Genomic DNA, 23,285 nt, shown 5'->3' on the forward strand with positions numbered 1-23,285 from the left:
GAGCGTGGTTCCCTTTTATCACTGTTGTTAAAAGAACTTCACAATACCTCCTGGGATTGTATAATTTTGACCAAAATAAGATCTATTGGAGTTTCTTTGGAAGATTTGGCTCCAACTACTGAAGCCCACATTTTTTAAATTATTAAACGTCTCTTAGATATGGAGCTTCAAAAGATGCACCCAATCCAACCTTATGTTTGCTCTTCAGCAATGTTGGGTCTTCTGAATAAAATTGACAGTATCCCCCACTACTTTTACAATCTGGATATCCCTATCCTCCGTAGAGCATTCTCTCTTGCTAGGGTCAATGCCTTTCCATCAAGGATGCTGTATGGAAGGTACCACCAAATCCCAATACAGGAACGCATTTGTCCCTGTGGTTCCAACTCCCTGGATACAATTGAACACATACTGTTTGACTGTTCTCTATACAAAACATCCCGTGGGAAATGGTTAAAAACTTGGTTATATTCAAAACATCACCTGTCTAATAAAGTAAAATGTCAATTTTTATTGAATGATTCAGTGCCGGAGATTACTGAGGGTGTTGCCAATTTCCTTTCCTTTCCTTTTCCTTTTATCCCTTAGAAGCTCCTTGATCAATTGATCTTGAGCAGCATATATCTAGTGTTGGAGGGATATAAGGATTGAAACAAATCTTGCCACCGACAATGTAGCCTTGGGGTCCGTTGCCAATTTTCTAGTGGATGTGATGAAAGTGCAAAAACTTGCAAGCTCTGATATTTGATTATATTGTTCTTTGTTTTATTTCACTGATTTTATGTTTTATGATCCCTTTTTGTAACAATTGTAATAATTTTTATGCCATTAAAGGTTGATGATGATGATGATGATGCCAATAGGGGTCTGAACCAGCTGAGATTAAGAGGAGTCATAGTGGGGGGTTGCAGTTAGATGAAGGTGTCAACCTATCGTGCTGCAGCAACGAAAAAGGCAAACTCTATGCTGGGGATTATTAGTAAAGGGGTTGAAGACAGAACAGCTAACATCCCCAGAAATAAACAGGTATTACATGGGAGTTTTGTTGTTATGGCAACCGCTGCCTGGTTTTTATTCCGAGCTGCAGGGACAAAATTTGGGAAACTGTTATGATTTTATGTTTGTTTTAGCTTTTTTAGCTGATAATTGTATTTATACTGTTTTTTTTTCCTTCTTTGTAATATTGGATATGCCATTAAAGGTTTATTGATTGATTGAGGTATTGCATGGGAGTTTTGTTGTTATGGCAACCGCGGCCTAGTTTTTATTCCGAGCTGCAGGGACAAAATTTGGGAAACTGTTATGATTTTATGTTTGTTTTAGCTTTTTTAGCTGATAATTGTATTTATACTGTTTTTTTTTCCTTCTTTGTAATATTGGATATGCCATTAAAGGTTTATTGATTGATTCAGGTATTACATGGGAGTTTTGTTGTTATGGCAACCGCTGCCTGGTTTTTATTCCGAGCTGCAGGGACAAAATTTGGGAAACTGTGTTATGATTTTATGTTTGTTTTAGCTGATAGTTGTATTTATACTGTTTCTTCTTCTTCTTTGTAATATTGGATGTGCCATTAAAGGTTTATTGATTGATTGAGGTATTGCATGGGAGTTTTGTTGTTATGGCAACCGCGGCCTGGTTTTTATTCCGAGCTGCAGGGACAAATACAACCACCTTCAGTGCTCAAACAGCTGATGCTGGATAAGTCTGTTAGGGTTCCCACGCGAAAGAACCCGCTTAGTAGGAAACACCCGGCCCGCGAGCACAAAAAACAGCAACAAGGCGGTGGAAAGTAGAGACGCGGAAGGAGCGTCGCTCGTCCGCCAGAGCCAGGAGGCGCGCGGAAGAGAGAGGCGGGGCTCCTTCCGGCTCCTGGTGCGCAGGCGCGAGCGCGGGAAACGGCGGTTGAGTTCTCTGCAGTTCAGCTCCTCTTGCGGGGGGGGGGGGGCAACGGCCGGCCCCAACGGCCCAACGGCCCAACCCAACGGCCCGAGTCCTGTGTGCCAAGGAAGGAAGCTCTTGCGGGAGTTAATGCATCGGTGTGTCTCCTATTATGCCCAACGTGGATGGGAAACGGGAAGGGGCCTCTTGGCGGGGATGAGGCGGGCTGACTGGCGAGAGATTTCCGTGGAAGTCGCTGAGGAGGGGAGAGAGAGAGATCCCTTCTGCAGTCCCGGCGGGCGGCTCTGTGCACGGGGGAGGTGTTGCCTCGGGTTTGCCGCTCTCTACATGCACAATTCCCCCCCCCCACAATCCATATTCTCAAAACTCAAAAATAACCCACCCCTGCAGGGTTTGGGGGAATTGAGCGGCAAACCCCGAGGCAAAACCTCCCCTGCATCAAAGGAGGGGTGTTTTCATTCGCGCGGGCTTATCTAGGAAGCAGACAGGACCGTTGGGGACACGTTACTTTAGGCCGCCGTGGCAAAACTTACCGCATTAATAAATCAAAAAGAAAATGCTGACTTTGTGGAAGAATGGGAGGCGGGGACAATATACTGTGTGAATGAACTCAATTTGGGAAATGCGAAGGGATATGTTTTGATCTAATTCAGATTTTTTGAAGCGGTTAAGCTATTAATGTTAAAAAGTAGAGTTTAAGGTAACGATAAAGGTGGTTTATTACAATGAATTAGACACTAAATACAAAGAGAGAAATAAGAATATCAAATGGACAGAGGGGGGAAGAGGGGAAGTCAACTATATATATTTAATGATATAACTTGTTTATAGTAAATACTATATGAATGGAATAAATCGAATGTGAATTAGTTTGAAAAGTAATAAAACTTTTTTTTTTAAAGGAACACGTTACCTTAGACCGCTTTGATGCACAAGTCAGCAGTTCTTCCTTCTCAGACGTAGTTGCTCGGCAGCGCTGATCCTCCTCTCTGGCGGTGCTGCTTTATAGGAAAGGCGTGCGTATAGAAGAGGTATTCAGGGAGGAGGGTCTACTCTACAGGGTAGGGAGCTGTGGATGGGTTATTGTTGGTTATAGTGGTTCAAAGCATGAGTTCTGGTTTGGAAGTCTACCATTACAAATCTAAACCATGAATTTGGGGAGGGGGAGACTCTAGGCAACCCCTTTACCTCCCAGCCCACCCACCTCTGTTTTTAACGTGGAGATGGCACCAACTGCCTTGCAGAGCAGTTGTGGCGTGATGAGGATTAAGTGCTTTGTGCATGGAAAGAGAAGAGTGTTGCTGATTATTGTCACTGTATTTCCTGGTTGAGTTTTTCTCCAGTAGTATCTTGTTTTTTTATGTATTCCCTGCATTGTCAGGAAATTTTCATCATAGCTTGCTGCCATTTTTATTGTTTGAAAATATTGTTACTTATCTGATGTTGATTCACTGTTCCCCATGTTCTCAACTGTGTTGTTAAAAACAAATGTTGTTACATCATGCTATAATTGAATGCTCCTGACAACTCATATATCTGAGCTTTCATAATAGATCATGTAGACCCTGATTTGTCTTCTGTAGCTTGTGAAAACTGCTGCACCTGTTATTACTGGGCATGATATAGTCTTTGATTTTCATCGTCATAAAAGGAAACGTCCCAAAATTCTGTGTTTGCTTTAGAAAGGATGAAAGTAATCACTTGTGAAATTGCATGGCACAATAAAGAGCCAGTGTATAGCTTAGACTTCCAGCATGGGACTGACGGGAAGATTAATCGGCTGGCTTCTGCTGGAGTGGACACTATTGTTCGTGTGAGTTACCAATATCTATTTAGTGTGATATGGTCAAATGTTGCTCAGACATTTGGGGAAAAAATGAGCTAATTTCAGAAGGCAAAAGGCTACAGATGTTTTATTAATACAAGTTTCTTTTTATGACCTAAGAAACAGATTTATTTAAACATTTGTGTAGAGGTGATTCTTATTCTTGAAGATGATCGAGTAAATTGTTATTATGAAATCTGTTAAGTTCATTAGCATCTTGTGTTAAAAAGACAGATATTACAGTCTGATCTACAATGTTTTATATTACTGAACACAATGTAGTAAGTATAGTACTTATTGGATTTCTGTTTAAGAAATGATAGTGAATTCATTGCATTGTTGTAAAATGGATTGCCTGACATTAATAGTTAGCTGGAAGTTTTGAAGACAGTCACACACATTACGTTATGGAGCTCATCTGCATAGAAGATTGCATAGAAACATCTGCGTATTTTCGATGACTGTAATCTTTTATAACTAGATATGGAAAGTGGAAAAAGGACCAGATGGGAAGGCAATTGTGGAATTCTTGTCCAATCTAGCTCGCCATACCAAAGCTGTGAATGTTGTACGTTTTGCTCCCAATGGTGAGATTCTAGCATCTGGTGGAGATGGTGAGTAGTCATATAAAAGCAGTACTGAACCACTGAAGTGATTTATGGATATTTCCTCTTGCATATGATCATCTGTCATTTGAGACAAGAAAATAATAGTCTTCTTTTGACAACTGGGCATTTGAAAGGCACAGATGATTCCTTGGCAATTCTGAAAGTATCTACTCCACAGCAAAAACTGATTGGCCAATCACAGGCCAAATAACTTGTCTGGAAAATCACAAACAAATATGAGAAGATACCCTCTAACTGTTCTCCACTGTTTCTAAGGTTTAAAATAACAAACATTAAAGGCAGGGGTGTCAGGTGTTTTGTGTAGTGCACTATCATGATAGTAAAAACTGGGTAGAATACTTCATTTGCAAAAATGAATCAACTTTATTATCCCAGATGCTGCAATACTGTTGTGGAAGCTGAATGACAACAAAGAGCTAGAGCCAGTTGCATTTCAAGATGACGATGATAACCAGCTCAATAAAGAGAATTGGACAGTAATTAAAACCTTAAGGTAAATCTTAATAGCTTCTGAATAATTTTCACTCCTACTTGGGCCAAAAGCAGTCAAAAATCCAGTATTTGGGGCAGTGAGGATTCCTCCTTTTTCCAGATTGCTTTGCTTCGATCTCTGTGTTAAGTGTTTTAGGATCATAGTACTGTTTTGTGCTGTACTCATATGCTTCGTCTCCTCTTATATCACAGCCTGCTAGGTTGGAAGCAGGATATTATACATCAACAGTTGCCACCAAATAAATATTAATCTTTCTATATTTCAGTGTCCTAAACAGAGAGGTAGCAGTGTAGAAGGTCATCTTTACTGTTGGAGGCACCCTATCCTGGGGGTGGGGGGATTCACAAGGGTGAAAAACATCCTAAAAACTGCACCTGGTTGTATATTGGACATGCACGATGTCCTTATGCAGCTGTGGAATGTCTGCAACAGCAGAAGCCAGCTCATGGGAGTGTGGTAAAATTATTGGCTTAATATAATAGGTGGTACAGGGCTTCCTACAGAATTGTGCATGCATAGGAAACGTTTTCCCACAACTAGCCACTTCCTTTTCCCCAGTCTAGCTACAATGGAGGAGTGAGGAAATTGAGCTACTGGAGGGCAAAAGAGGGAAGAGCGTGGATAAGGGAGGGAGAAAGATGATTGGAGGCAAGAGATAGCAAGTATCAGTTTAAGGTACATTCTTTTTTTTTCTTTGAACAGCAGATCACTATATTACAAACTGCTTTGGAATGTCTCTTAAGTTCAAAAGTGGTTTCGTGTGCAGGGACTGCTGTTTGAAAATCTCTGCTAGGTGGAAAAATGCCACTTTGTACTGTGCTATCTGCTGGCCTCTCCCTGCTCTGTGGTTCTCCTTTGTATCTCTCCCATGGTATTAATGCCACAAAAGGGGTGTGAAGGCTGGTATAAATATTTGTTTTGTAATGGGGTTCCAATATGGTGAAACGAAGCACTGTACTGTGGCAGCAGTGGATGGAATGCAACTGGAGAGAAATTCCTTACGTGGGGCAATTTTTACTTTCTGTCCTTCTTTACAAGGGCCACCAAGGCAGCTAACAAATCACATTTTAAAACCATTAAAATCAGCTCTACAACACATCATTAAGAAAATTATAACGAGTTAAAATGCATACCGAACATAAAAGCAGCAATTAAAACATCGGTTAGGAAGGAAGGATCATTGAGGGAATGCCAAATGAAACAGTCTTCACCCACTGGCAGAAGACAGCAACAGAAAAGGACAGAGAAATCTCACTGGGGAGAGAGTTCCTCAGCTTGGGTGCCATGACCAAGAAAGCTTTGTCCTGGGCTGCCACCCACTTAATCTCAGAAGATGGTGTCACCTGAAGTGGGGCTTCCAAAGATGACCGTAGTGGTTGGGCAGGTTCATACTTGACGCAGGTGACCAGGCAATGGCAAATGTAAAGGGGAAAGCTCTGTGTTTTTAGAATAGATATCCTTCAGGTGGCAGAGAATCTTTTAACATTGTGTGCTTTGATTTATAACTATCTTCCTCTTTGACAGACATTCTCTATTGTGCTTGATTCCAGAGGTCACTTAGAAGATGTGTACGATATTTGCTGGACCCCTGATGGAAATTATATGGCGTCTGCATCAGTTGACAACACAGCTATAATGTGGGATGTCAATAAAGGTAATTGTTAAGATCATGTTTTTGAGGGCCAAACCAGATAAGGCATTGGGACTTGATTCCACATTTTTAGGTTTTTATTCCACATTTTTAGGGTTTATTTAATTATCAGGCATACAGGGACCGTGTGTGTGTGTAAAGTGCCTTCAAGTCGCAGCCGACTTATGGCGACCCCTTTTGGGGTTTTCATGGCAAGAGACTAACAGAAGTAGTTTGCCAGTGCCTTCCTCTGCACAGCAACCATGGTATTCCTTGGTGGTCTCCCATCCAAATACTAACCAGGGCTGACCCTGCTTAGCTTCTGAGATCTGAAGAGATCAGGCTAGCCTGGGCCATTCAGGTCAGGGCACAGGGACCATAGGAGGAGTTTATTTCCCCTCTTACCCCAATTCCATTTTCCTGACTTGAAATCACTATTTTGTGGCAGATGTACGTGTACTGATTTGTGTCCACCTTTTCCCAGCAGCCCTCATGGGCCTTGAAAAAGGAATGCTCAGTGCTGGACTACATAAGTGAATGAAAAGCCACTCAACACAGAAGAGGGGGAAATGAGCAAAATTGACCCTCTCTGCCTCTTCTGTCAGAGGAGACTCAGAAGCCACACTGAAAGAAAACACTGAGAGGAGCAATTTTACCTGATTTCTCTTCCTCGGCGCAAATGCCACATTGTGTGGTTTTTTGTTGATGCAGGTGCCCCCCCCCTCACCTTTTCAAGGTTGCGTGTGATTGCCTGGGTAAGGCAGAAGTGAGAAAAATCTGTCCCCACCACTACCACATAGATTCCACCTCTGTGTGTCAGCCTTGGCTGCCTTTTTGTAAAATGGGAAGAAGAGTAACTAGTCATAAATGTGCAGTTGTAGATAATAGCTATAATGTGAAGCACTGAATACATTAGTTTCTGTAGGAATAATATCTATGACTGCTTTTCCAAATGACTAAACAATTAACTCTTTATGCTGTTACTAGGGCAAAAAGTTTCAATTTTTAATGAACACAAAAGTTATGTGCAAGGAGTAACATGGGATCCTGTAGGACAGTACATTGCAACTCTTAGTTGTGATAGGTGAGTTACTATTCCTCGGAAGGTAAAATAAACACTTTATTGGATCTTTCCTTTTGAAATTTTCTGGAATGCTTAAAATATGTAATAGTTAAATAGCTACCTTCAAGAATGAGGTTGGTTGGTTTAAAGCATTAGTTTCCTTTGAACACTCCTGCATATGCACAGACAAAACTGCTGAGAATGATTTAACATAAGAACATAAGAAAGGCTCTGCTGGATCAGACCAAGGCCCATCAAGTCCAGCAGTCTGTTCACACAGTCGCCAACCAGGTGCCTTTAGGAAGCCACAAACAAGACGACTGCAGCAGCACCATCCTGCCTGTATTCCACCACACCCAAAATAATAGGCATGCTCCTCTGATACTTGAGAGAATAGGTATGCAGTATGACCAGTATCCATTCTAACTAATAGCCATGAATACCCTCTCCTCCATGAATATGTCCACTCCCCTCTTAAAGCCCTCCAAGCTGGCAGCCATCACCACATCCTGGGGCAGGGAGTTCCACAATTTAACTATGCATTGTGTGAAAAAATATTTCCTTTTATCTGTTTTGAATCTCTCACCCTCCAGCTTTAGCAGATGACCCTGTGTTCTAGTATTATGGGAGATGGAGAAAAACTTCTCCCTGTCCACTCTCCAAACCATGCATAATTTTATAGACCTCTATCATGTCTCCCCTTAGCCGCTTTCTTTCCAAGCTAAACAGCCCTAAGTGTCCTAACCGCTCCCCATAGGACAGTTGCTCTAGTCCCTTAATCATTTTGGTTGCTCTTTTACTCCAATAATGCTAGTGTGTCCTCTTAGGATCCTGCTTTAGAAGGCAGATGCTGACAGTACACATAATGCAGAAGATGAGAGGAAGTACGTGTTTTATAATTAACATTTTCTCTGTTGTTTAGGGTGTTGAGAGTATATAATACACAGACCAAGCGTGTGGCATTTAATGTTACCAAAATGCCATCTGGAGGAGGATCTGAAGGAGAGGTCAGTTATCTTTTTTTTCCCCTTTAAAATGTTGCTGTCTCAAATCAAAGCCTGGCCAAGAGAATCACTGGAAATCTCCCTGTTAACAGGTGAACACTCAGTACATCCGTTGACATGAGCTCTGACTCTCAAAAGCTTATGCTGGAATAAATTTCATTAATCTTTTAAGATGCCACTGGATTCCTGTGTAGTTTTGCTGCTACAGACCAACATGGCTGCTCATCTGGAATTTGCAGTGCACACATACTGTTATCATTGGAAATAAACACATCTGTATAGTTATTTCAGAGGGTTATTTCTGCCTGTGCTTCATTCTGCTCTTTTTAGCCTTCTATGTCCTGCAGATTGAGAAAGGAAGTGTTGACGACCAAAGGGAAGAGACTTTTCAGATACGGATTTAGTTTTATCTTCCTTGTGCTACTATTTAGGATAACTCAAATAGTAGTTACAGCCTTACAGCTCTTTCTGGTATGGTGTGGTACAGATTTATTGTATAGCCAAAGGCCATTACAATCAAGTAGCTCTTTCTGTTCCCACCTATCATAACTGGGGAGACGAGAATCTCCTGTTTTCTTACTCTTCCCACTTCATGGCTGTTATCATTATTGAAAGGAAGGTGCAGGACAAGCATCAAAGTACCAAGGCCTGTGGTACAGCTGTATCACTGAGGGTTGTTTTGCACTGTAACTTTTCTACAAGGACATAATCTGTGGGAATTATGGCATGAAAAACCACTGATAACGGTTTGCCACATTATGTGAATTGTGTTTTCTTCCCAAGGTTAACTCATACTGGAAAAGTTAATGAATGAAATGACCCGGGCAGAGCAATCTTGAAGCGGGGAGTAAAGATGGTTAGGAGCCAGCCTAACGCAAGTGCTGGCGTTAGTGCCACTTGCGCTGGCTAAGTGAGCACTAATGCCAGCGCAGGGCTAGTTGCACTGGCACGAGGAGCAGCACAAGGCTTGAGTGCCAGCGCAGCCTCCCCAGCAATGTGTCCTTGGTGCAAAGGCTAGCGCTGAAGGGGGCAGAGCTGTCTTTAGTCAGCTCCCTAAGCCCTATCGACCCAGGAACAACCTTTTGCACATGCAAAAAGGGAGGCACAGCCCCATGTAACACAATGGGGCTGTTACGTGGGGTTTGGGGAGGGAAATGCACTTTCCCCTTCGGTGCTGGGTCTCCATGCTGCTTAAGAAGTGGCGCAGCTGCGCCATCCCCGAGTCTAGCCTAACTAACCCCCACTTCAGGATTGCGCTGTTAATGCTGAGGGAATGCAAACAAGATTACCAACTGCTTGGAGAGAAAAAATCCCATCCCTTTAATAGAGGCTTAATCGGAAGTTATTTACCAGCTGGTGTTACTTACCTACATGCCATTAAGAGCTTCAGCGTTACATTTCCCCACATAAAGCCTTTATTAAAGAGACTGGATATTCTTCTCTTGGCAACCCCAAATGCAAAAAATTGCAATGAAACTTAACCTGGAGTATGCCGTAAGGTCCAAGTGTGATGTTTTCCATGGCCATATTTCTAATTCAAGAGATATTTTCAACATTATTGTTAAAAGGTGAGAAATAGTTCAGTGTGACAGTTTCTGAAACTGAATAGTCATATCTATCAGAGAGACTACTTTTAATCACTGAGCGGTGATCTGAAACAAGGTAGTTACGGGCACCATGATGCTTGCTGATGAGTTTCCTGGCACCCGTTTGCCTCTTCTCCAAAGCAAAGAGCCTGTCCTACCTTTCCAGCCAGAGGTGATCAGTAGAACCCACTAGGCATCATTTTGTGTCTGCAGGACCAACAATTTGGAAACAGCTGCCTCCAGTACAGGAAGGTGATTGGCTTGAGACCTCCCAACATTTTATGATTGGCCCAGCCCCCCAGTGGCAGCCATTTTGTGATGGTCTGTTCTCAAAATTCCAAAAGTGCCCATAGGCCGAATAAAAATGGGAGTGCCTGCTGTAGATTATGCTGCCTAGGTTGTTGAATAAAGAAGACAAAAGGATATACCCCGTTAACTGTTTGTACTGTAAGAATAACTGGATTTTTTATTGTGCAATTTTTCAGGTGAAAAGCTATCGAATGTTTCATGATGACAGCATGAAGTCATTCTTTCGGAGGCTTACTTTTACTCCTGATGGCTCTCTGCTTCTTGTTCCTGGTGTGTGCAGATCCTTTCATGGCTTCATAGTAGTTTGCAGTGGAAGAGGATGGTTTGTTTTCTCTTTGCAAACAGCAGCTCGTGTATATGTTAAGATTTATTGGAAACACATTTCTCTCCCCTACTCCCCCCCACCCGTGATAGTACACACACACACCAGTAATAATATGCATTGACGTTGCTGTACAACTGTAAGAAATAAAACAGCAATAGAAGATTTCATTGCTCTTCATTTATGCCACATCTCACCATGTTGCCCCATCAAATAAACTAAACTTGAATAATATTGGCAGGGTATGCATAGTTTCACCTTCCCAGCTTGTTTCTTTTCTTTCCCCTTAACAGGATACTCAAGATTCATGAGAGGGAGGGCAGGAAGGGTTGAATCAGTGCTTGGCTCTCGTGGCCCTTTCTTACATGCCCAGGGTCCACTTTGGGGTCAGGAAGCAATTTTCCTCCAGGCCAGATTGGCCAGGGATCCTGGAGGATTTTTTTTATGACCATCTTCTGGGCATGGAGTATGGGTGTGGGGAGTGGGAGTGTGGGGAGGGAGTGAGTGAGTTGTGAATTTCCTATGTTGTGCAGGGGATTGGACTAGATGACCCTGGTGGTCCCTTCCAAATCAATGATTCAGTATTTGAAGCAGAAAGGTTTCCCTGTATATGTGAGCCAAAACTCCTTGCAGGAAGTGGTACTAAACTCAAGAGAACCATTTTTTCATTAAAGCTCTTAAAGCAAAACATTTGCACCTATGACATAGTCAGCCCCCTGCAGAGTCAATACATTACTTATAGTCTAATCCTAAGCAAGTGATACCTTTCTAAGTCCATTGAAGACTATGAATTTAGGAATTTAGAAGATTGTAACTCAGCTTAAGGTTGCCCTGCCAATCACTGCCATTATCAAGCTGTAGTCATGACTGAAGAGAATCGGATGCTTTCATTCTCATTAGGCTTTGAGGAATCTTTTAAAAGGAGTTTGAAGAGTTAAGTGCAAAACTAACATTTTGGCATTTCTTCAACTTTTCTCAGCTGGCTGTGTGGAATCAGGAGAAAATGTAACAAACACCACTTACGTATTTTCTAGAAAAAATCTGAAAAGGTAGAGTTTTATTTGCATGTACATTTGCCCACATTTTAATATTTAGATTAGAAATGCCATTTCTTAAAAAGCTGCTGTTTCTCGTTAGGCCTGTAGCTCACCTGCCTTGTCCTGGAAAGGCAACGCTAGCAGTTCGTTGCTGTCCAGTCTACTTTGAGCTGAGATCTACGCTTAGCAAAGGTATTGTAAACCCTTTGGAAAGAATATTATATTGCAGATACTTTAAAAGGTAAATCTAACTCATTGGGCATATTATGTATGTCCTATTTGAAACAGCTCTTTTGAGTTGCTAATGCAGTGCTTCCTAATAAATGCAGTTTGCTGATTTTCTAAGACCTCTAATTCTCTTGCCCTTGTGTATTTTTTAGTTTGAGAGAGAAATTACTTTTAGCATGTAATGCTACAGAATTGGTGAAAGAGGTTGGGGGGGGGGAGTACCAAGGCTTTTTACAATCTTTAAAGTGTGTTTTCGGTCTGTAGCAGCCCACATTCAAGGTACAGGAAATATTGCACAGGTTCAGAATCAAAGTAGTAATGAAGAAACTGATACATAAATATAAGTTACTTGAATATTTAGAATGGGGTGGATCCCTAAGTTTGCTTTAGTACTTTACGTGAAAATGGAGAATTTACAAAACTGTGTATAAACAAATAGTGGGTCAGAACATTTTTACAGCTTTATCTCAGAACAGCTTTATCTCAGTTTCAAATAAAAGGAATGACATGTTCTTTAATTACATCTTTCAGTGTTAAATTATGGAATTGAGGAATATTTATGATTAATGTGTTAGAACAGTTTATACTACTCCTGTAGAGAGGCTGTGTGAAAAAGTCATTGACATAAAAGTATGTGGCTTGCTTGCGCCAATGGAAAGGGTTCTGTTAGTTTCTGTTTGAATGGGAGAATTCAAAAGAGGCTGTCACATCTTCTAAGTTACAGAATCTAAAATTACATTGCAAAAGCCTGATTATCTGAACAGAACATTCTTTTAATTTTAAAACTCTGTATTTTTAGAGGATACTTCCCAGAAAATTGGTCTAATAAATCTGCCCTATCGGTTAGTTTTTGCTGTTGCTTCAGAAGATTCTGTGCTTTTCTATGACACACAGCAGTCATTTCCTTTTGGTTATGTATCCAATATACATTACCATACACTGAGTGACATTTCTTGGTAAGTAAATAAGGTGGTACTTGTAACAGACTGAACTTTATACTGTTAAAGTAGCAAAAAGACTTCCAACTGTCTGAAGCTTGCATTCTCAGCACCATCCAAAATCTTATAGATACTCCTCTTCGAGAGTAGAATTAAAGCTAGAGTCTGATTTAAGAGTCTGTCAGAGTACTAATTTAATATCAGTAGCAGTATAGCATGAATTCCGTAAAATAGAAGACAATTTCTTGCTTAACATTGTTTATTTGCAGAGTAAACAGTACAGTTATGGGTTGCAATGCATGTCTTTTGTTTGGCCACATCTTGGTAATAATTTTCAGTAATGTTCTTAAAACTGTCACTGTTCAGCAGTCACCACCACCTATCTAACTTCAGTGGAGGGAAACGTCTGTCTTGAATCCAAACTCTGGACTGCTTTTGAGTTGGGGAACTCCTAACTTCATTTTATAGCAATGTCATGATTGAAGTTTCAGCTGCAGTAACTCTGAAGCTCCAAGATTCTTCTTTGTGCACACAGGACTGGATGGTTGAGATCAGTAGGCTCAAGTGTGACACTTCATCGCTTTGCACATGAGCAACTTTTTAGTCTACTGAATGTTCAAAAAAAGCAGCTGAAAGTAATTGTATAGAGTAGACAGTATTATCTTCAAAGTAAAATTAAAATATAAACGACATATACATTTGTACTGTATAGATTTGTTGGAAGCAGTGAGATCTTCAAGAAGGTTCTCTTTGTGTGCATTTTTATTACTGGAGAATAATTAGGGCTCTCTAAATTTCTTCTGTTTCTCTGTTTCCACGAATAAATGCCAGGTCTAGTGATGGATCTTTCCTTGCTATTTCTTCTACGGATGGGTATTGTTCTTTCGTGACTTTTGAAGAAGGTGAACTTGGAACACCACTGAAAGAAAAACCAGTTTTAATAATCAGAACTCCCAATACAGTGGAGAAGAAAATAAAAAAGGGTCATTCCCCCAGTGTTGTTTCTCCAATCCCCAAACCGGTAGATGGAACTCCTCCCAATAGAGCTATGGATCCAAGCAGCCCGACTGTGCAACCCAAGACTCCAGTAAATGTTAAAGACTTGCCTTCAACTCCTGTTAGTGTTAGAAATATTCCAGTATCTTCCTCAGAAGAAAAGAAACCCATACAGCCTTCTGGCCACAGCTCTAAAGTAAACCAGCCCAGGAGGATTACACTAAACACACTACAAGCGTGGAGTAAAGCACCAAGGTAAAGAGCATTCCATGGTCTTTCGAAAAACTGGTATGTCTGAATTCAGGCCAATTTATTCCTGTGGGTTATGTAATATGTTTTTCAGATTTATTTTCTTGTTTTCTTGAATTTTGTGTAATTTGTTATCTGCTTTGAACAGACTTGGAAAAGGATATAATTTTTAATAAATGTTACAAAATAAACATGGCTTGGGACCAAGGTATCTGAAGGGCTGTCTTCTCCCATATGTTCCCGCATGGGAATTAAGATCACAAGGAGAGGCCCTCGTGACTGTCCCATCAATCTAAGAAGCTCATCTGGCGGGCACGAGGGAGGGCCTTTTTGATGGCAGCCTCACGATTGTAGAACAACCTCCCCAGGGAGGTGTGCCTGGCCCCCTCACTTTCATTCTTCAGGAGGCAGTTGAAGACAGATTTATTTAGGACTGCATTTGACTAATTTAGTTTGTATTTATTGACAGTCCTAATTGGAGATTTTGCATTGTGGTCGATAATATGTTCTTTATCATTGGTTAATTTATATTGTAAGCCGCCTTGAGTTCCGGAAAGTAGAACGGTGGCTAATAAATGTTTTGAATAAATATTAAAATAAATATTCCTATGAGGAGCTGGAGGGCCTGGCCAGACTATTCTGGTCGCTGCCTTGCCCATAGGTGTTCAGCAGCTTTCTGGTAAACATAGTGCCATGAATCTTGCTAGATTTCCTAGTTTTTTGAAGGAGCCCCAAGATGAAAAGGAAAGGAAGGGGGGAAGGAAACATAATGAGGAGCATGGGAATGCAAAAAACTGATTTGTGAAGAGGACATGGCTTCAAAGGCATTCTTTATTAATTTTTGTTTCCCTTTCTTAGGAGGGTTGCTTTGATTCCTCTAAAGACAGATATTCCCGACTCAGTAAATACAGTCTCTGCACCTTCTTCAATAGAAACAGATCAACATGGTAAAATAATTTTAGCCTATAAATAAGTATCAAAGAGTGTTGTTTTTCCTTCATTTTGACCCAGTGGTGTGATTCAGATGTACTGGCACCATTTGAACAATACTGGAATACTGTAACTGGGACAGTCATCCTCCTGCCTTTCTCCTCCCTTCTCTTACTAATTGAACTAACTGTCAGTTTCTTGGCTTTCAGAAAATTGTATATTGTCAGGATAGAAGAAAATATGCCTTGACAGCACAGTTGTTTATGATTTGGGAGACAATTTAGATCCTCAAATAGGGTGTTGAACAGCTTCAGGGTGACTAATAGGTGGGGGAAACAAGAAAAACATTTGGGCTCAAGTCTCACCTTTCGATCTCGCTGTTAAAATCCAAGATGGATAGATTTTAATGTCCTAGTCCTCAGGCCCTAAAAACCAATAGTCCAGAACTCCCGCTGATTAACCAGTACTGGATATGGTAGAGAACTTTTGCCTGACCTCCAAGAGTATGATTGGTCCTGACAAGACACTCCCAAACTGGGAGGACAGGAAACCATTGCAGCATGGTTTTTGCTCTTGTGTCTGACTCCAACAAGGGAAGTTTTATCCAAAAAACTTTTGCCTCCTTGCATCCACTTTCCAGGAGGGGAAGGTAAAACCTGTAAGTACAGGCTTAGTTAATATTACCCCTTTCATTTATTTTCCTTACTACTCTTACTCTAATAACTGTCTTTAGAATATTCCTAATTATTTCTGTTATGTAAGAATTGTGCTTAGTTATTAAAGATCCATTTTCTTTAATTGAGCTGATGCGTGACTTGACTGCTTTGGAGAATCTCGCTCATGCAAGCCTGTTCATATCACACAACCAGAAGCCAGCCAGTGCTGTCCAGACAGCGCTGAGCTAAGTAACAGAAGGAGGGAGTGTGGGGGGTGCATGTGTGGAAATACTCAGTCCTGTGCCTGCATCCCTCACTCACTTGCGTGCCCAATCCTCTGGGGGACCAAGTCCACCCAGGAGGGATGGGGGTAGAGGACTGTTGGTGGTGGCAGGCATTTCTACCAAAGGTTTGAGTCCCAAATTGAGGGATGGGGGAAACGACTTGGGGGTTTAAAGAGAACACAGACCAGTTGCTCTTGGTCTGCTCAAAGCAGGAAGAGTGGGGTGGGGGGGGGACGAGGCAAGTTTTTGACAGTAGTTTCATTCGATTCAGCAAACAATGTCTTCTGCTTGCCCTACAAGCCATGAGCAAACTGATTATCAGAGTAAATGCAGAGTTTAGTGGTTGAAATGTAGCTGCAAGTTATTGTTTGCCAAACACTAAGAAGTAACTAGTACTAGGCAGTTAGTAACTAATGATACAGGGTGGAGAAGAGGAAGAGGAACATGAGCCTGCTGGAGGTTTATTCCAGGTTTATTGCCAAATGAGCTGTGCATTTTGGCATTTCATTTAAGCCTGCTAATGGCTTATGTTTTCACTCCCCACCCCCTTCCTGGCCTATTGCATTTTGGGCTGGCAGCCTATGAGGACTGGTACAATAAATGTTACACAACTATTATTTGCATAGATTTCGTGGAACAGCTGAAAGAACTGAGTATTCAGTATTGTTATCCCAATGAGCCCCGTGGCACAGAGTGGTAAGATGCAGTACTGCAGTCCAAGCTTTGCTCATGACCGGCTCAAGGTTGACTCAGCCTTCCATCCTTCTGAGGTCGGTAAAAATACTAATTTTGATTGTTCTCAATATTTCAGAGAGGCCATCATCACCAGAGGACCCTCTGCAGAATCCACCCGCATCCAAGCGTCTTAAGACTGATGAAGCATGAAGATAAAAAATGTTTAAAACCACTAGTATGGTGTACTGTATGGAAGCCACATGCGCTTTACAAGCCATAGTTGTCCAAGTAAATAGACTTGCAACATCTGAGAAATGAGTTGTTGTGAAGAATCAAACTTTCATGAGTGCTGTCCCAGCATTCTAAGCAAATTGTTGGGTATATGCCAGGTCACAAAGTTCAGGGGGGTCTAGGTAATGCAAATATCCCATGATTTCAAATTTCTGATTTCAAGAACTTCTTTTAAGTATTGACTTTTCCTGAAAGTTTGTATCTGGTAAAGAAAAAGTTGCCATTTGAAGGACAGCGTTTGCTCAATTGAACTGGTTTGCTAAACTTGCAGTACAATCCTAATCACAATTACATCCTTCTAAGTCCATGTAACCGTTTAGGGTTGCACTGTAAGTCATTCCATCTGCTTTCCTGATCATTCATAAGGGAAGTGACTACCTGATCAGCATGTATCCATTATATGCAAATATAAAAAAGGCAAAGGATTTCATCTGCATGTAAATGAAACAATGCCAGTGTAGAATTCTAAATGGTGTGTTACAGAAGGTAAATTGGAAAGAAAAATTTGTAAAGTTCACATAGCTATCTTTACATTAAATAGCCAAAGTACAAAGAATTCTGACAAGATTTCTGTGTGGTGCTAACACTAGAAATAGTTCAATTATATGACTATATGTACCCTTTTAAAAAAAGGAACAATTACATCAATGCTAAGTAGGTACAGGTCTTGATTTGCGAGTTTGTTTTACTTGTTATTATAATATATGATTACCATAAATGTAGTACACAGAATAAAAGTTTAAAATTCGTATTCAGACTTTTCTGTCCATTCTTTCTCAGACTTTAATTTCACTAATTTGTTTTGAACACCATGTTAGTAAGCCACTATCTATCTAAGCCAGTCCAAGAAGAGAGATCTTAGCTTGTGTGGCACTTTCTAGGCATTCAGGCAGTCCCAAACTTTTATGTGAATTTAATTCATACTCTGTTCAATGGGACTTGGACTCACGTCAGTGTCGATATGAATATAACTTCAGTCCTGCTTCACATGGACTCCAGGTGTTAGAAAATGGACCAGCAGTATCTTGCCCTGCATGACAAATAGTATGTACAAGTAGAAACTAGCAGGAGCAGCTATACCATTCCCCCCACCTTTGCTTCCTCCCTACTCCCCCCACACTTCTATCAGTCTCCCTTTCGCCACTCCTTTTCTTACTCTGACTCCTCCATGCCTGTCACTTTCTCTTTCTGCCCCACCACCCCATCATCCTCTTGGCTGCCTCCCTGCTTCCTCCCCCCCCCCAACAGCAGCAGTGGTGGCAGCAGCTCTCCCAGAATCACAATGGATCTCCCAACTACAGAGATCAGCTCTGTAGGGTTGCCTTAGGACTGCCAATTCCAGGTTGGGAAATTCCTGGAGAGTTAGGGGTGGAACATTGGAAAGGTGAGGTTTGGGGCGGGAAGCAACCTCAGTATGGTATGCCATAGACTCCACTGTTCAAATCAGTCATTTTCTCCAGGGGAACTGATCTCTGTAGTCTAGAGATGAATTGTAATTCTGGGTGATCGAGCCTTGGGTACTTACCAGTGAAGGCTCCTTCTGCTCTGGGAGACGAAGGCCATCTTCAGCTCGGGTTCTTGTGTGTGCTTATCCGGGAGGCAGGAAACAAAACTGCAGATCTTCCCCTATCCTGCAGGAAGTAGCCCCTCCCATCTGCTGCAGCTCCAGTATTTTTAGAGCTTGACCGTAATCTCCCTGCAATAAATTCCTTTTTTTTTTTTAAACAAACATGAAAATTGTACAAACATGCCAAGAGGAGCAAACAACAAATAACAAGGCAGAAAAAACGCCAACTTTACAACGAAATATACCAAACGGTAGAACGTCTACGATCTCTGCGTCTCAATAATTTATAAATATCATTTGTTTGCTTGTGAACAGGTACCGGAAAAAGGGTAAGGAAAATATGAAGGTGGAAGAGTCTTAATTATCTTAATTGGGAGGGGAAGATGGCCTTCGTCTCCCAGAGCAGAAGGAGCCTTCACTGGTAAGTACCCAAGGCTCGTTCTCGCTCTGTGAGAGAAGGCCATCTTCAGCTCGGGACGTACAAGAGCTTAGGAATCTGGGTGGGTGTAATTAAGACTCCTCCACACCCTGTAACACCTTTTTCCCAAAGGTAGCCTCAGCAGAGGAAATCAAATCCAATTTGTAGTGCCGAATAAAAGTAGAAGTAGACGACCATGTGGCCGCTCTGCAAATTTCCTCTACTGAGACATTTCTGGCAAAGGTGGCCGAGGTAGCCGCACTCCTGACAGAATGAGCTGTGATGTTCACTGGTACCGGTAAGCCAGAGGCCTTGTAGGCGTGAACAATGCACTGCCTAATATTGCTGCTGATGGCAGCCCTGGACATCGCCCTTCCCTTATTTGGAGCCGTTAGAGTGACAAATAAAGAATCCGTGAGTCTAATGTGTTGGGTACGTTTAATGTAAATTCGTAACGCCCTCCTGAGATCTAGGGAGTGCCAAGATTTTTCCCTAGGAGAGGACGGATCTGGATGGAAGGTAGGGAGGACAATATCTTGTTCTCTGTGGAACCTGGTGTTTACCTTCGGGATGAAGGAAGGATCAGGACGAAGAACCACCCTGTTATTATGGAAGATGCAAAGATGAGGGGCAATGGACAATGCCCCCAGTTCAGACACCCTGCGGGCCGATGTTATGGCTGTTAAGAAAAGTACTTTGAATCTAAGCCACTTCAGGTCCACTGTCCTGAGAGGCTCGAATGGTGGTTTAGTAAGAGCCGTAAGTACCGTATGTATCTTCCAGGTCGGAAATCTGTGAGCCACTGGAGGGGAGGTAGATTTAACCCCCTTAAGAAAAGCTTTTATGTGAGGATGGTTGAGAAGCGGGTATCCGGATACCCGAGGTACCAGAGTAGCTATAGCCGCCAGTTGCCTTCTCAAGGTGGCACACTTTAGACTGATCTTGCGGCCTTCCTCAAGAAAGGCTAGGATCCCTGAGATCTTAGGTTTAAGTGGATCCACGGAACTTTTCTTACACCAAGAATGGAAGACCTTCCATGTGGCGTTATAAATGCGAACAGTGGATGGGCGCCGCGATGCCAGAATAGTATTTACGATGTCTGGAGTGTAACCCAAGGCTAAGAGCCTCCTCCTTTCAATGGCCATACGGTCATTCTGAACCACTGAGGATCCGGATGACATACTGGGCCATGTAGAAGGAGGTCGTGTTGGACTGGTAGCCTCCATGGTTCCCTGAAGGACATTTCCCGGAGAGCCGGATACCAAGGGCGTCTCGGCCAATCCGGAGCGACCAACAGCACTGTAGCCTTCAGAAGACGTATGCGGCGTATTACTCTCGGGATTAGGGGCAGGGGGGGAAAGGCGTAGAGAAGTCCCGATGGCCATGGTGCCAACAGGGCATCCGTTGCTTCTGCTGCTGGGTGTTTGTACCGTGTGAAAAATCTTGGGATTTTGCGATTCGTGTTGGATGCAAAGAGATCCACTAATTGATCTCCAAACTTCTGGGTAAGTTGGAGGAACACAGTCGGATTGAGCTCCCACTCCGCTTCGTCGATTTTTTGATGACTGAGCCAATCGGCCTGCACGTTTAAGACGCCCCGAATGTGTTCCGCTGTCAATGACCGTAGATGATGTTCTGCCCAGGTAAGAATCAGCGAGGCTTGTTTGTGAAGGGTGGACGAACGAGACCCCCCCTGTTTGTTGAGGTGGGCCTTCGTGGCCACATTGTCTGTTCTTATTAGTAGATGTGTCATCTCTATCTGAGGGGCAAAATGTAGAAGTGCCCTCCAGACTGCTTTTAGTTCGAGGAGATTGATACTCTGACCCTGTTCTGATTGATTCCAAAGGCCCTGAGCCGGCTGGCCTCAGAATGTGGCTCCCCATCCCGACAGGCTGGCATCTGTAAATAGCTGTTCAGGAGGGTCGTGAATGTAAGGAAGACCCTTGCACAGGTTGTTTGGTGACAGTCCACCATTTTAGAGTCAGACGAGTGGCATTGGGAATAATGAGGTTCCTGAATGTCTCGTCTTGAAAACTCCATGGGATTGCCATAAGTCAGCTGCAACTTGATGGCACTTTTCACCACCAAGGGCCTCTTTGATGGAAGTTAGGGTCTCCATCCTGAACCGCCTCTTGATGACATACCTGTTGAGGAACTTGAGGTCCAGGATGGCCCTCCAGTCCCTGTTCCTTTTGGGGACTGTGAAGAAGTGAGAGTAAATTCCGCACGAGCGCTCTGATGGCTCTACGGGTTCTATGGCCCGGATGTCTAATAGATGCTTTACCGCCTCCGCAGTGCGTAGGCGTTTTGTCCTGGAAAGAGATCGATGAAGGTATGTTACGCGGTCTGGAGGAGAACGTGCAAACTCTATTTGGTACCCCTGGTTGATGACCTGCATCACCCAAGCGTCCGATTGGACGTCTGACCAAAGGGTAGCAAACTCCATGAGACGTCCCCCAACTGGGAGAGAGTTGGCGTCACTGTTTAGTTCCCTGGCGGGAATTGAAAGATTGTCTATCAGAATTTGGCTGTGAAAATCTGGGCCGCGAATAACGGCCCCCCCTTCGAAAGGAGCCCCGACCTTGTGACCACTGTCCCTTTCTTTGGTCAGTGCGAAATCTATGGAGCGTATGGGAAGACCTGAAAAAACCAGGGGAGCCTTTGTTGTCCCTGCGAAAACATTTGGGCAGGGCCTTCTTTTTATCCTTTGTCTCTATAAGAATGGTGTCGAGCTGATCACCAAAGAGTTTGTCCCCTTGATATGGAAACCCCATCAGTTCCGCTTTGGAATGGGTATCCGCCTGCCAAGGTCGGAGCCACAGAGCCCTCCTAGCGGCTGTCTGAGTGGCTATTGCCCTGGCAGAAAAGGACAGAGTGTCCAGAGAAGAGGCTGCTAGAAAGGTCACCGCCTTGAGTACTCTGGATACTCCTTCCAGAGCTTTTCTATTGTTTTCAGGAATCAGTTGGTTGAGCTTTCTAGTCCAGACTATAGCGGCCCGAGAAATCAGGGCGGAAGTGACCGAGGCACTAATGGCCATGGCAGACGCCTCATGCGCTCTCTTAATGGCCAATTCCGCTTTTCTATCCAAGGGATCTTTAATAGGTCCCATACTGTCCCTGGCTACCACATCATAGGAGTGAAGTGCCACTACAGGAGCCTCCACTAGGGGGATCTGGAGTAACTGTGTCAAGGGCTTAGCTAAAGTATAAAACTTTTTTGAAATTGCTGTAGCCTGCTTGGAGGCCAGCGGTTTCTCCCACTCTGCCTTAATAAGAGTGGAAAAATCTGGCACAGGAATGGTTTTTGCTGGGACATTATGTCTATGGAAGAACTCTTTTGCTCCTCTGAGTTTGTCTGACTAGAGATTCTGAAACTTCCGCCAGATCCAGAGCTGCCAGGGATTTTGAGAGGAGAGATCGAAATTCTTCCTGTGGGAAGAGCCTGAGTTGTTTTTCTTCAACCGGAGGGGTTTCTTCACCTGAAGAGAACTCGCCCTCCTCTAATTCTACATCAGAAGAGTCAGGGGACATAGAAATATTATTGTTGGGGGGTGCCGGAGCTTTTCTGGCGGCTTTGGTGGTACTGGGAGTTAATTCCCTGCTGGTGTGCCGAGGGTTAGCTTGAACCTCAGTAGAAAAGGCCTCCTCGCGAGTAAGGACCGGGGCCTCCTCGTGAGTAAGGGCCGGAGCCCCGTCCCCTTGCAAAGATGGAGTAGGGGATTGCAGGGCTTGCAGCCCTTCAACAAAAACACTCCTCACCAGCTGAACCAACTCCGCTTTTAGGGCTAAAAGACCACTTTCGTCCCCACCCGCCTCGCCAGTCTGTACCTCACCGGGCGCCGTCCGGTCTCCGCCTGTTACAGTCTCCGTCCCGCGATGTGCTGCTGCTGGCGACAGCGCTAAACATTCTGGAACCTCGGCCGCCATTAGCCCCTGATCGAGGGCTGTAGTGCTAGCCGGCGTTTCAAGCACACTGTGGGGTGCAGTTAAGACTGAAGGCTCCTGGCGGGGCGGGGCAGGCTGAACGGCCGAAGCCGATGCACTAGCCCGAGGTGCTTTGATGAGAAGGCTAGAAGCCGCTCCTCTTGTCTTTGTCTGTGTCAGGCTAGGAGCCTCGCTTTGAAGCCTCTTACTCCTTTTGTGCGCCTGGCTAGAAGCCGCGCCTGTGGTGTCCTTTTTGTTTTTTAAAGCCTTATCTGATTTATCTAAGGCTTTGCGCTTCTTCCCTGAAGGGGAAAGCGAAGCTCCGCTGC

General features: G+C 43.1%; 1 protein-coding gene across 1 annotated transcript; it reads left to right on the top strand.

Moving 5' to 3' along the window:
- The first annotated feature begins 3,584 nt into the window (after window positions 1-3,584).
- CHAF1B (chromatin assembly factor 1 subunit B) lies at window positions 3,585-16,966 on the top strand. Its single transcript, XM_056858222.1, has 13 exons — window positions 3,585-3,715; window positions 4,209-4,341; window positions 4,732-4,849; window positions 6,400-6,503; window positions 7,467-7,563; window positions 8,465-8,549; window positions 10,618-10,711; window positions 11,743-11,812; window positions 11,901-11,992; window positions 12,828-12,984; window positions 13,798-14,217; window positions 15,070-15,158; window positions 16,893-16,966. Exons 1-13 carry the CDS (start codon window positions 3,590-3,592, stop codon window positions 16,964-16,966), a joined length of 1,659 nt encoding a protein of 552 aa, XP_056714200.1. The 5' UTR covers window positions 3,585-3,589.
- Window positions 16,967-23,285: the final 6,319 nt, after the last annotated feature.

The sequence above is a fragment of the Euleptes europaea genome, chromosome 12 (assembly GCF_029931775.1).
Source record: "Euleptes europaea isolate rEulEur1 chromosome 12, rEulEur1.hap1, whole genome shotgun sequence".
In the NCBI taxonomy this organism is placed as follows: Eukaryota; Metazoa; Chordata; class Lepidosauria; order Squamata; family Sphaerodactylidae; genus Euleptes; species Euleptes europaea.

Coding starts and splice junctions, on each gene's coding strand:
- CHAF1B (XM_056858222.1), top strand. CDS start 3,590: ATGAAAGTAATCACTTGTGAAATTGCATGGCACAATAAAGAGCCAGTG. Junction 8,550..10,617: donor GAGGAGGATCTGAAGGAGAG/GTCAGTTATCTT, acceptor GCAATTTTTCAG/GTGAAAAGCTATCGAATGTT. Junction 10,712..11,742: donor CTCTCTGCTTCTTGTTCCTG/GTGTGTGCAGAT, acceptor AACTTTTCTCAG/CTGGCTGTGTGGAATCAGGA.